This window comes from Amphiura filiformis, chromosome 8 (assembly GCF_039555335.1).
Source record: "Amphiura filiformis chromosome 8, Afil_fr2py, whole genome shotgun sequence".
NCBI lineage: Eukaryota > Metazoa > Echinodermata > Ophiuroidea > Amphilepidida > Amphiuridae > Amphiura > Amphiura filiformis.
In genome coordinates this window covers 16801489-16816410 of record NC_092635.1, presented here as the reverse complement: position 1 = coordinate 16816410, position 14922 = coordinate 16801489, and the positions used below count along the sequence as shown (strand labels likewise).

Genomic DNA, 14922 nt, shown 5'->3' with positions numbered 1-14922 from the left:
CACTGTAAGGAAATAATGTACCATAATTTTACGGAAATTTCCGGCAGCAAAGTTTTTTTCGCGTGAGAATAATTATGAAAAGTATTCATATTCTTGCGGTAATAATTTATACGTATAGTTATACGGAAACAATTTACGAAACCCTTGCTACCGGGAACTTACTATTTGAAGCACATTTTCTACAGTGTACACTTCAAATCCGACCGGTGTCACCGTCACGTACGTTACAATATTGTTATGTGAAAGGTGCTGTGTATATTCACCACAAAGATAATTTCACATTCCGTTCTGGTAGCCAATTTGTTGCCAGAAACAAATGTTTGTTCAACATAGGTTTCCTCAAAACAAAAAGGCACACAAATGACACTGTACAAATCAGGTCCTGTATCCACCATTGGAAATGTTTAAAGATACGGTTCAGTAATAATTATAAACTTTAAAGTTTGAACCCATTGTGAAGTGGTAACAAAGGCATAAGTTCCACAATTTCTTCTTGATTGATTGATTTGAACTATTTAATATTTGGAAATATATATTCAGAGCGACGAGTAGGTCTCCAAAGGATTGTATCTTTGATGATAATACCGATGTTATCAAGTCAGATTTACTCTGATTTAGTCTGGTCATTATCATAATATTTATTGATTCGACAGTCCTGACTCCCTGTAGGAATTTGGAGCTTCTGTAGATTGTAGAATATCGGACGCCACTATCGACCCGAATCTAACCTAAAGGCCCACTACATACTTTTTCCCCGACGTGGAATATTCGATGCAACACGTCTTCGTTATTTAATTTATTTCCATTCTACTTCCAAACATGTTTAAATTCTAACGAATGGTTGTTGAACGAATATTCTACGTCGAATATTTGGAGTCTGTATGGCCCATAACACTAATTTTAATCAAAAGTCTTGGTACTGACTGACCATAATCCCGTGAATGTGAATCCAAACACTAATCATTTAATACTAACCCTAACCCAAATAATTGAAGTCGTATATAGGTGGCGTCATTTATATTCAAGTCTTGTCGATTGAATGATAGGCAGAAAGAAACATGTGAACAGGTTTATCTATAATTGATGAGTTCCAATCTCTATTGTACACCTCTGGGTTCATTAATTCTTTATGTATTTCTTCTTTATATCTTGCAATGTTTATTTATTGTTCATACAATGTGTGCTATAAACAGGAATCTCTGAGACTCCTGTCAATTGTATAAAAGATAATTGGTGTAGTATCCTTACATAGTACTTATGAAATCTAATATATTTGTATAGTTTGTATATTTACTATGGTGAAACCAGGTTTATTCATTTTGTAGTTAGAGAAAATAATGTGTCATATTTATAATAATCATTTTCTGCAGCAATGTTCTACTATTGAAAGTATTTATAGACAAGTGTATTTGTGCATGGGTTGGATATAGGGTGTGTTAGAACGTTTGTACTTCTATAAAGCAGGTGTAAAGAAAGACTGCTAAACAATGGACTATTCCAGTTGGAATCCATACACACCCTCCATGGCCTTAATCTTCCACACAGGGAGTGTGACGTTCAAATGGGGGACTACGTGCATTTGAAGTCTCCATTTGAAGTATACACCCATGTGTGGGAGATTAAAGTCATGTCTTTCATAGGAGTGTATGGATTTCAAATGGAATGACGACATTTGCCAATTGCCAAAATGTGAAACGAACGCTGATAAACCGTCGCATCTCCTAGCAGTGGCAAAGTTGATAATTCAATATCTTGTGAAAATAGTCGCAAAGGATGTCCAAGTGCTGTATGATTTCTTGTAGGTTTTAGCATGGTAGGCAAGCGGGGACTCTTTTATGAAGCAATGTGCTTAGAATTATTATTAAAGAGCAAGGAGTGTGGAAACAACAACGTAAATAGGGGTATACCGTCTACACGTACGTGGGTTTTGTACTGCGGGCACTGCATGGGCCTCCATCTTAAATGGAAGAAACTTTCCTGTAGGCCTAGGAAGAATGGTCTACAAAATGTAGATAATGTTATTGAATCATGTGGATATTTGCTGTGAAATACTTTTTTGCGATATTTATGCAACTGAACTCAACATTGAGAGTGCAATATCTATTATAATTGGTCATGTGTAAACATGATGGAAGAAAGGCTATAGAATTGAAAACAAGGGAGTTGCAAGAACGCATTGTGGTCTACAAACAATAAAAAACAACAGTGGCGTAGATTTGTTTTTGACATTGGGGGTATGGGGTTGGAATAAAATCTATATAGTATAGTGAATCCAGTACCTTTTGGCGACAGAATATTTGTATGGTACAAATGCGAGCTTTGCGCGCGAAATGCTTTGCCATATGGAAGTTAAAGTGATGAAATATGGTGCAAAAGTGTAATAAATTGCACATTTTGTGCAAAAATTGCCAAATATGAGATTAATTTGGTCAGAAACCCACATACAGGCGTCAACATTGGGGATGATTGTATGGACCACCCCCTGGCAAAAATATTGGGGGGTGATTTATCTCCGATCTATGCCTGTAAACAGTTACATCTTCAAGCTTTTTAGCCACTTGTTTTTCAACGAGCTCATGCTTTTTGTGAATTCTTTAACGTTGGCGTTAGCCGATATTAAGTACTCAGCATATCTAATGTTAAATCTGAATGTAACAACACTACTAACTGAATACGGTATGGCACACACGTCGCGTTGTAGCAGTAGCGTCATTTGGATATGTTGGTGGCGCCCTTCAGGTGTCCCGTCATCTCATGGGATACTAAATTCAAATCAAATAAATACACCAAAGGTGTGGTCATTTTTGTCAAATAAATAAATGTTTTCTCCTGGACTGTTTATTAGATGAGTAGCAATACCGTAAAAACTCGATAGTTAGCATATAGTGCTTACTATCGGGCGCTTTTGAAAACATGAAATTGTACCAAAGTCCGACGCTTTACAAACTGAGCTAATGGGGTTGAGACACACACATTTGCAGGTTTACTTTTTCGTATATGTGTATCGATGATTTGCTCAAAACCCTTTACACTTTTGTGGATGGGACTATTCATGTTTGCATGTTTTTAGCAAGCACATATGCTAACTATCGAGTTTTTACGGTAGACCGACAACTAAACTCCTCAACCAAAGTTTGGAAAGTTTTTTCAAGCATCTGTATCTCAAATTATTTGTGACATATTCATATCGTGTTGCATATCAATGGATAGCTACAATACTCCCCTTTACAATGACACCCCATTTGAAACAATAACATTTTTCACGGCTGAGTACACGCCTGCCTTGTATTGTAGTGGGGTCTCAAACAGAATTTGCCAAATTGAGCATTGTTCTGTGCAGCAAGTTGTAATCCCATATCTTCACAATCTGGGCCCTAATGCAATCCTCCAAGATGACACCGCTCACCCCACAGAGCCACGGTAGTCAACGACAATGGAGATCCTGGTTGTGGTAAGACTACATTAGTTAGTAACAATCTTACACATGATATCAATTATTCCAAGTACAATGGAGAGCCTGGTTGTAATAAGACTACATTAGTTGGTAACAATCTTACACCTGATATCAATTAATACAAGTACAATGGAGATCCTGGTTGTGGTAAGACTACATTAGTTAGTAACAATCTTACACATGATATCAATTATTCCAAGTACAATGGAGAGCCTGGTTGTAATAAGACTACATTAGTTGGTAACAATCTTACACCTGATATCAATTAATACAAGTACAATGGAGATCCTGGTTGTGGTAAGACTACATTAGTTGGTAACACTCTTACACCTGATATGAATTAATACAAGTACAATGGAGATCCTGGTTGAGGTAAGACTACATTAGTTAGTAACAATCTTACACCTGATATCAATTAATACAAGTACAATGGAGATCCTGGTTGTGGTAAGACTACATTAGTTGGTAACAATCTTACACATGATATCAATTAATACAAGTACAATGGAGATCCTGGTTGAGGTAAGACTACATTAGTTGGTAACAATCTTACACATGATATCAATTAATACAAGTACAATGGAGATCCTGGTTGAGGTAAGACTACATTAGTTGGTAACAATCTTACACCTGATATCAATTAATACAAGTACAATCGAGATCTTGGTCGTGATAAGACTACATTAGTTGGTAACAATCTTACACCTGATATCAATTAATACAAGTACAATGGAGATCCTGGTTGTGGAAAGACTACTTTAGTTGGTAATAATCTTACACATGATATCAATTAATACAAGTACAATGGAGATCCTGGTTGTAAGACTACATTAGTTGGTAACAATCTTACACCTGATATCAATTAATACAAGTACAATGGAGATCCTGGTTGTAATAAGACTACAGTAGTTGGTAACACTCTTACACCTAATATCAATTCATACAAGTACAATGGAGATCCTGGTTGTGGTAAGACTACATTAGTTGGTAACAATCTTACACATGATATCAATTAATAGAAGTACAATGGAGATCCTGGTTGTGGTAAGACTACGTTAGTTGGTAACAATCTTACACCTAATATCAATTAATAGAAGTACAATGGAGATCCTGGTTGTGGTAAGACTACATTAGTTGGTAACAATCGTACACATGATATCAATTAATAGAAGTACAATGGAGATCCTGGTTGTGGTAAGACTACATTAGTTGGTAACACTCTTACACATGATATCAATTAATACAAGTACAATGGAAATCCTGGTTGTGGTAAGACTACATAAGTTGGTAACATTCTTACACTTGATATCAATTAATATAAGTACAATGGAGATCCTGGTTGTGGTAAGACTACAATAGTTGGTAACAATCTTACACATGATATCAATTAATACAAGTACAATGGATATCCTGGTTGTGGTAAGACTACATTAGTTGGTAGCAATCTTACACCTGATATCAATTAGTACAAGTACAATGGAGATTCTGGTTGTGGTAAGACTACATTAGTTGGTAACAATCTTACACCCGATATCAATTAATACAAGTACAATGGAGATCCTGGTTGTGGTAAGACTACAATAGTTGGTAACAATCTTACACATGATATCAATTAATACAAGTACAATGGATATCCTGGTTGTGGTAAGACTACATTAGTTGGTAGCAATCTTACACCTGATATCAATTAGTACAAGTACAATGGAGATTCTGGTTGTGGTAAGACTACATTAGTTGGTAACAATCTTACACCTGATATCAATTAATACAAGTACAATGGAGATCCTGGTTGTGATAAGACTACATGAGTTGGTAACAATCTTACAGCTGATATTAATTAATACAAGTACAATGGAGATCCTGGTTGTGGTAAGACTACATTAGTTGGTAACACTCTTACACCTGATATGAATTAATACAAGTACAATGGAGATCCTGGTTGTGGTAAGACTACATTAGTTGGTAACACTCTTACACCTGATATGAATTAATACAAGTACAATGGAGATCCTGGTTGTGGTAAGACTACATTAGTTGGTAACAATCTTACACATGATATCAATTAATACAAGTACAATGGAGATTCTGGTTGTGGTAAGACTACATTAGTTGGTAACAATCTTACACCTGATATGAATTAATACAAGTACAATGGAGATCCCGGTTGTGGTAAGACTACATTAGTTGGTAACAACCTTACACCTGATATGAATTAATACAAGTACAATGGAGATCCTGGTTGTGGTAAGACTACATTGGTTGGTAACACTCTTACACCTGATATCAATTAATACAAGTACAATGGAGATCCTGGTTGTGGTAAGACTACATTAGTTGGTAACACTCTTACACCTGATATCAATTAATACAAGTACAATGGAGATCCTGGTTGTGGTAAGACTACATTAGTTGGTAACACTCTTACACCTGATATGAATTAATACAAGTACAATGGAGATCCTGGTTGTGGTAAGACTACATTAGTTGGTAACACTCTTACACCTGATATCAATTAATACAAGTACAATGGAGATCCTGGTTGTGGTAAGACTACATTAGTTGGTAACACTCTTACACCTGATATGAATTAATACAAGTACAATGGAGATCCTGGTTGTGGTAAGACTACATTAGTTGGTAACACTCTTACACCTGATATGAATTAATACAAGTACAATGGAGATCCTGGTTGTGGTAAGACTACATTAGTTGGTAACAATCTTACACATGATATCAATTAATACAAGTACAATGGAGATCCTGGTTGTGGTAAGACTACATTGGTTGGTAACAATCTTACACATGATATCAATTAATACAAGTACAATGGAGATCCTGGTTGTGGTAAGACTACATTGGTTGGTAACAATCTTACACCTGATATCAATTAATACAAGTACAATGGAGATCCTGGTTGTGGTAAGACTACATTAGTTGGTAACAATCTTACACCTGATATGAATTAATACAAGTACAATGGAGATCCTGCATGTGGTAAGACTACATTAGTTGGTAACAATCTTACACATGATATCAATTAATTCAAGTACAATGGAGATCCTGGTTGTGGTAAGACTACATTAGTTGGTAACAATCTTACACCTGATATCAATTAATACAAGTACAATGGAGATTCTGGTTGTGGTAAAACTACATTAGTTCATTAGTTGGTAACAATCTTACACCCAATATCAATTAATACAAGTACAATGGAGATCCTGGTTGTGGTAAGAATGCATTAGTTGGTAACACTCTTACACCTGATATCAATTAATACAAGTACAATGGAGATCCTGGTTGTGGTAAAACTACATTAGTTCATTAGTTGGTAACAATCTTACACCCAATATCAATTAATACAAGTACAATGGAGATCCTGGTTGTGGTAAGACTACATTAGTTGGTAACAATCTTACACCTGATATGAATTAATACAAGTACAATGGAGATCCTGGATGTGGTAAGACTACATTAGTTGGTAGCAATCTTACACCTGATATGAATTAATAATAATTAATTAATTAATTAATTAATAAAGCTTGCTGATGAAATTTTTTTTTTAAATAAGAACTTATCTGAAGCAAAATACAACATAGGTTGTCAAGTTATCTAAACATTGGCATATTGTTCATAGCCCATTCACCAAACTATAATTATTTCTTAAGACCTACACCGTTTCCATTCACTTGGGAATATCTGAAACTAATCCCCCATTTGGCAGTCCAACCAACTCATCTGGCAGATCATGCAAAATACAAGCGATTCTGAAAGGCAAACATAGAATCGTAATTTAAATGGCTGACTTTGTGTCATAAATAAACAAGGGCTTGGACCAGTGGCTGCGCCACGGGGGGGGGGGCAAAGCCCCCCAGTCAGAACTCTTTCCAGAAAAAACCCAAAATTACGAAAATTTCCACTTTTTGCGGTAATTTTGCGCAAAATTTGTTGATTTTGCTCACCCCCCCCTGAAATTCACTTTGCCCCCTCTGAAAAACTCCTGGCGCCGCCACTGGTTTGGACAGTGTAAGCGATGAATACTTATTCACCTCGTAAGTTGGGATCGTGTGCAAACAAATCAGAACTTTAAAATGACGTGCCGCAAATTCACTGATTATCTAGATTTGCCCCATACCTGGCAAGCAACAAAATGGGCGTATTTTGACTCCTATCAGCGCGTTGTTCACTGGAACGAAGAACCCTCCTGTGAGGCGTTATATGCCCGGGTTATATGTTAATGAAAACCTACCTGTCCTTCGGTATGTTGAGGTTCATGCTCACGAATTCCATGAGTGTATTGATAATTTGACGATTCTTTTCCACGTCTTTTCCAATTCTACAAACTGACACCTGTAAAGTGGCACATGGTGTTTCACCATCACCACCTCGGATCATATCTTGATCAGATAAAATGTGCACATTTATGTACTGTAAATAAACAAAGTAAGAAAAAATTCTTGAAATAAATTATTAGCAGTATTAAGCATGTTTAACGGTAAAATATGCTAATAATGATATAAAACACCTTGCTTGCGGTTGTACAACTACATGGTGTGTTTTGGAGGGCGACCTTCTTTCTAACGTTCTAATCCGAGTTATTTGACGTCTATTCATCTATAAGCACTCCTGCTTGTAGATGAAGTTTTACCGTATTAACTCGCATATTAAAGTAAAGAAGATACTGTATTATTACCTATTAATTAAAGGCCCATTCAGTGATTTGCTCATCCGGACGATCGTAAAAATCATCAAAATTCAGATTTCGGTACCTTTGTCATTGTCATAGATGTGCTAACATAGCCTGCAAGTGGTTCAGCCGAAAGCCGTGTAATTAAGACAAAATAAGAAATTTTACACGAATCTGTATTTTAGATACTGACAGACTACACAGTATCTAAATTAGCTACATGTATTTGAATGGGGCTTAAACTTCGTCAGTACTGCTGTTTTCTTCGTTTGTTACCAAATTTGTCATTTCAAAAATACCAAATGACAATTTGAATGACTTATCCTTCACTTTTAAGCAATTTATAGACAATTTTATTTTTTTTACACTTGCGCTGGGATCACTGAACGGGTCTTTAACAGAATGTTCTTCTTGCCAAAACCAAATATCTTTTACTGACCTGACAGTTTCGGCCATGAAGGCCATCATCGGAGTGATGGTACTTGATCCTTCCTTCTGGTTGATTGGTCGCCAACAGATGGCGCAATAGCGCCCAGAAGTGGATCGTATACGTGACTGAAAAATGAAAATGGGCCCGCATCTCTGTTCATGATGTTTGGAGCTCTCTTTCTTATCCACATGAATTCTTTGATGCGGCGAGCCCCCAGATCACATTCCTTGTCGAGAACTTTTGCGCCGTCCCAATTGATAACATGATTATGTTGAACTGGCGTGCGTGGTCTGCGATTGCTGATTTGGATTGTTCGATTGTTTCCTGGTTTGTCTAGTAAAGATACCTTTACTTTTTGCTGCTTTGTCCGATTCCACCTTATGTTCACCCAATCTTATTTTAAAACGACGACTTGTTTCACCCACATATTGTTAGTATCACAATTGACGCAAATACCTTGCTCCAAACACCATGAACAGAGATGAGGGGCCCATTTTCTCAGTCACGTAATATACGATCCACTTCTGGGCGCTAGTGCGCCCTCTGTTGGTGACCAATCAACCAGAAGGAAGGATCAAGTACCATCACTCCGATAATGGCCTTCGACCAAGATGGCCGAAACTGTCAGGTCAGTAAAATATATTTGGTTTTGGCAAGAAGAACATTCTGTTAATTGTATCAAACAAACCTGTGAATTTCTTCAAGAATATATTATTAGCTTTCAATCCCCTAAATATCGCTGACATTGTTACTCAACATGGTCAACAGCAATTCAGAGGAGAGCCACAAGTGTGAAGTGTCCCCAAGTCGCCTTTGAGGACACAAAATTGAGGTTTTTAGTATTATGATTAGTTAAGACTCTTCTTAAGTTGTTCAAAGCAAAATGTGTCTCCAAAGTCTCAAACGCGTTTACTTGGGTTTGAATTATTTATGTTTAATAGGCAATGACTAACCTTCTCATCCGGCCACTTCAAACTTTGATGGACAGTACTGGATAGATTTACGCTAAAATCCTTTGGGAACAAGTCCTTCTTGATGTTGGTAATCAGTTGAACTACAGGCATGTTGACAATTTTCCAGTTACTAACGATACACGATCAGCAATGATGCAAAAGGTTGTACCGACACAAGCTGAAACAATACATTTTTGCTAATCATATGAGGGAAATATGATGGCATTTTTTTTAAATAATACATATCATAAACGATAAACAATAGCAATTGATACAAGTTTAACACTACGATTTCAACCCAATAGGCTCCTAAGTGTGTCCTCAAATTACAATTGTTACTCATCTAAACCTTAAGGCGGGTGTGAAGGGGCATGATCTAGCGGTGCTTGCACTCAAATATTCACAAACACAGCTGACACACAATAGGAATGATATGGCATCTATATAACAGATATCCCAAGTATATAAGTGGTGCCATTTCCACCCCATATGAATGGTTTGTACCAAGATGTGGAAAATACATGCACATGGTCCACACCAGGTAAATAATTATTTTGGTATTTGTAAAACCTATTGTTTTTGTTCAAATACGCAGTCTGGATTTTATCATATTCTTTCAACGCATATATTCAACTGCGGGTCTTACAACAGGTTATTACAAAATGGTAACGAAATAAGCAAGGATTTGAGATATAATCATACATTGTATATCAATTCAGCATCGAAGTGGTTACGTAATTCTCTTGGTTACCGGATCACGCTACTTTGGTATGCCTTCGAGTGCCATATACTTTATGTGGTGATCATTTCGATCGTGGTTCATTACTCTAGCGCGTGATCCCGTTGACATAGTAACATTACGTAACTTCGATACTGAATAGTAAATACACCACCATATGTATACCAGAAAACAATGATTTTAAGTGGCGGTAACACAATTCATCTCAATGCAGCTATGTACTTGAGAAATGCGAGTCGATCGATTCGGACCATTGTCACTAAGTTTTCAATTCCATTCGCCGTAGAAGTGACGTAATTAATCGGATTAACTAGCATCTAGCATTAGCATCTACTTTCAGCAGTAGGCAGGCATTTATAGACCGGTTCGTTTACCAGGGGTGTAGCAAGAGCATCAGGGGCCCATGGACAAGGAGCAGTACGGGTCCTTTTAACCAGGGCGGGATTAAAATTATGGGAGCCCTGGACCAGGCCCAAATTTGGAGGCCCCGAACTCACGTCCCGAGGAAGGCATGTGCACTCGTACTCAAGTCAGTGGCCAAGTTTTGGTTTACGTATAATATAGAGGGGGACTAACATATTTTGTTCCGATGTTACTGGGACATTTGCGCGCAAAGCACGCGAAAAAATTCAAATTCAGACTATTTTAGCCCCAAATCAACATGAATTATACTATTTGAATGCGCGCGAAGCGCGGCAAATTTTACAATTTTGGGCAAAAAACATGCTATTATTGGGGTTAGGAGAAAGATACATAGGGCAATTTTGGGGCCCCCAAATTTTGGGGGCCCTGGACCCGGGCGCATCTGCCCCAATGGTAAATCCAGCCCTGCTCTCCATTATCAGCCCTTATTTAATTTTCGATTTTGTGATCGGGGCCCATGAACCCTCGATGACTTCGTCCACCCTCACGGTCCCCCGCTTGCTACGCCCCTGTCGTTTACTGAGTGTATACAAAATAATTATTTACCTGGTGTGGACGATGTATTCATTCACCTATTGCTATGGTAGTTAAACCTTTTACAGCATCACTTCTATGGCGAATACATACAAAACTACATGTATATGCTAAATCATATACGCTGGCGAAGTTACGTAATAATCGGATTAACTACCATAGCAATAGGTCAAAACAATTTTTGAATATACCACGCTGCACTGATACGTTCACGCTGTACCTCTGCATTGAACCATATCATGCTGATCACTTGTACCTGTAAGATTAGTATCTTTCTGCGTGTTTCTACTGGGGAACGGTTGGCGGGTAATGCGGTTTAGTTTAGAGTGTTACCGGTTAATGTGCGCAGTGGAAACAGATCGGTTCAGAGTGATGCGGTGTGGACACCCGGCAACCGTGATCCTCATGAGGTAGATCATGTGGTGTGACACCCGTTATTTCTACCAGTGGAAACACAACGGTTAATGGTTGCTGGGTGTTGAACTTCTTGACGTACATTTTATGTATCACATCGTGACCTTAAAAGCAGCTTGAAGGTCAAGAAAACAGTTTCAGTACTTCCGGTACATACCTTATTTTAAGCATCAGTAGAAACGTGCTGGTTGTTGCCTGAATCGGATTGTGGGTTACCAGGTATTAAATACCGGGTAAAAATACAGAGTGCTCAGTATAAACACGCAGTATGATTGCAGACATACACAGGTGATTAGTTCAACCTGCTTGTAGTGTAGCGCGATATGTTCAAAATTGTTTTGACCTATTGCTATGGTAGTTAATCCGATTAATTACGTAACTTCGCCAGCGTATACTTATACATTCTGGTGTACAACTAACTGTACATGTAGTCCCTTAGATGAGTGGTTTTCAAATCAAAAATTGGTTCACTGGAAAACAAGCATACCAGAGGTCAACTTGAATGTAATATTCTATAGAATTCATATTCCTGACAACAATGTAGAATGATGTCACGATTAACTGCTTGAAAGGGCAGACAAAGCAAGATCTACGGTCGTACGATTTACATAGTACAGCCCCGGGAGTACAGCTGCTAAGCTCCCAAACAGGGAGCCATTGTGCACCTTTTATTAGAAGCATGACAATTTCCACACAAGTTCAATGTTGATTGTAAGATATGGAGCTATTTTGATTTGACCCTGATGACCGCTAGAGGTCCCGAAAGGTCATACAGGGGTAAAAAAGTAAATAAATAAATAAATAAATAAATAAATAAATAAATAAATAAATAAATAAATAAATAAATAAATAAATAAATAAATAAATAAATAAATAAATAAATAAATAAATAAATAAATAAATAAATAAATAAATAAATAAATAAATAAATAAATAAATAAAAATAAATAAATAAAACATTGAAAATGCTCCGATCTTGTTGAGATATATACCAAATTACTCGTCTGATCACAAGGATTAAAACAATGTATTGTGTGCTATCTTTGATCTATCATTACGGCGTTTATCCTACAAAAACCACATTTTTAGGTAAAATGTCACTTTTTTGGTTGTACGGGGTAAAAATTTCAACTTGCTCCAATTTTGAAAAAAATGGTGGCAAATTTTTTGTGTAGCTAACAGGAATCGGAAAAAGCACTGTGTCCACCTGAGATAGAGGGCAAACAAGCTCAAAGGCCATTGGGCGTCCATAGGCCACTGTTGATTTACAAGTAAAGTAAACAGTTTAGAAGGCAAGCTCTATACCATTTCTTGATTCGCATGTCAAGACGAGCAATTTGACTTTTACTAAAATCGGAGTAAGTTGAAATTTGTACCCCTGTACAACCAACAATGTGATCAATTAGTAATTTTGCTTGCCACCAAAACCAGTCAGTTTTTACTTACTAATATTTCGTCTATCTCGTCGGAGGACTTCATCTTCAGATGTGAGCATCTGATCCACTTTCCCGGGAAACTGGCTTCTGGTTGTGAGTTGTAGCTCACTTCCAGTCTTCAAAAGTGGGTCAAATACGTGACTTAGGAAATAAGTGCCTTCCTCTCTATTCATGGTCTTTGTCCCCATCTTTTTTTAAAATCTTTTCCACAAGGCACCGAGATGCCCTGTGCTTTTATTATTTTTTTAAATTATCAAAATCAACCAAAATCACAATCAAATCACAAAATCAAAGATAAATCAAGAAAACAAAAGATACAAAATGATGCACTACATTTGTAATATAATATACAATAATACCAGTCAGTCCTGGCTCACAAAACTGAATAGAATGTTATGTTATATCCAAATACCTGTGCAATACAGTTAAAGGGGTACTACACCCTGGCCAATTTTGCCTATTTTTGCATTTTCTCAAAATTATAGCGCATTGGTGGTAAGTAAGATATGTATATTATAGGGGCAAGGACTACAACTACTGCATTGAAAATTCAGCAACTCAAGGGAAGTAGTTATTGATTTATTGATCAAATATTGGGTTTCCCTCATTTTTGACTGTAACTCTGACTGTAATGCTGAAATAAAATTTCCAGTACAGTAGTTGTAGTCCTTGCCCCTATAACATACATATCTTACTTGTCACCAATGCGCTATAATTTTGAGAAAAATGCAAAAATAGGCATAAAATTGGGCAGGGGTGTAGTACCCCTTAATAAAAGAGTATTCATTTGTAGGATTAGAAATGGTTATGTAACAATTGCTCAGTAAAATTTCAAACGTATACGATATATGCAATATTTCTTTGACATGATTTTAATTTTAGAACAGATCGAGTGTGCAATATTTGTTTTGTCTTTTAACATTGTCTTGAGTGACAAAGAGAACAGTATTTACCATGATAAAATCATTGACATGTACATGTATTTAATTTTACACAAGAATGTGAAATATTTATTTATCTTTTAATCTGTTTCAAGTGGAAAAAGAGAATCATTATACCTGCATCATGATAAAACAGTAAAAACAGTAAATTTTATTTTGTATTGTTGTGTAATCGATGCATTCGTTTAATTTAACGAAGGAAATCTTGATAAACTTGATGCTATCATTGATTTACATGTACAGCCCTTTTCCCTAATAAAAGTGGCAAAATTGTGATTTTACCCTTTCGTTGTTAACTAAACGTATCTCGAGATTAAAACAAGCAACTTGAACAAAACAAACGGCATTTGAAAGCTATAAAGTAGATTACAAGTCAAATCTCCACTTTTTATAATGAGAGGAGAGCTTATCATGCCTTTTGGTAATATTATATTCTGTTTCTCTGTTCTTTTTAATGAAATTAACACAATTAATAAAACTAGGGATTTTTTCCTGAAATTTGCAAACATAAAGATAGTATTTAATACACAATAAAATATATGTAATTAATTTATCATCTTGGATACCAAATATTATATCAAAGGATGAAATAGAAAAGTCAATGACCTTAATGATCTTAACTAAGTCTTTCCAAATAGGTTTAACAGAATCACATTCACAAAAGAAATGAAATGAATAATAGTTTGAGGAAATTTCTTACAGAAAAAACAATTAGGAGAATCTTTTCTTTTAATCTTGAACAAAAAATCATTGAAAGAAATAGCATTATGAAAAACCTTAAAATAAAATGATCTAAGACAAATAAAGACAAATTTCGAGTGCACCAACAGTTCAAAGTCCCCTCGATTTGCTTCAATTTTACTTTATAGTTGAGATCATGGTATTAGTGTGAATAGAAAAGGCAACGCCCAATG

At 36.3% G+C, this 14922-nt stretch overlaps 1 protein-coding gene across 2 annotated transcripts; it reads right to left on the bottom strand.

Moving 5' to 3' along the window:
- Positions 1-6677: 6677 nt before the first annotated feature.
- LOC140158229 (MIF-like protein mif-2) lies at positions 6678-12152 on the bottom strand. Of its 2 annotated transcripts, none has more exons than XM_072181345.1 (4): positions 11789-12152; positions 9522-9699; positions 7701-7879; positions 6678-7218 (listed from the first exon to the last, which is right to left on the bottom strand). In XM_072181345.1, exons 2-4 carry the CDS (start codon positions 9630-9632, stop codon positions 7137-7139), a joined length of 372 nt encoding a protein of 123 aa, XP_072037446.1. In that variant the 5' UTR covers positions 9633-9699; positions 11789-12152; the 3' UTR covers positions 6678-7136. The 2 variants fall into 2 exon arrangements, with proteins under 2 accessions (XP_072037446.1, XP_072037447.1); XM_072181346.1 differs by lacking the exon at positions 11789-12152 and adding an exon at positions 11230-11704.
- Between the last annotated feature and the right edge of the window lie 2770 nt (positions 12153-14922).

Coding starts and splice junctions, on each gene's coding strand:
- LOC140158229 (XM_072181345.1), bottom strand. CDS start 9,632: ATGCCTGTAGTTCAACTGATTACCAACATCAAGAAGGACTTGTTCCCA. Junction 7,880..9,521: donor TGAAGTGGCCGGATGAGAAG/GTTAGTCATTGC, acceptor GTTTATTTACAG/TACATAAATGTGCACATTTT. Junction 7,219..7,700: donor CTCAACATACCGAAGGACAG/GTAGGTTTTCAT, acceptor TTTGCCTTTCAG/AATCGCTTGTATTTTGCATG.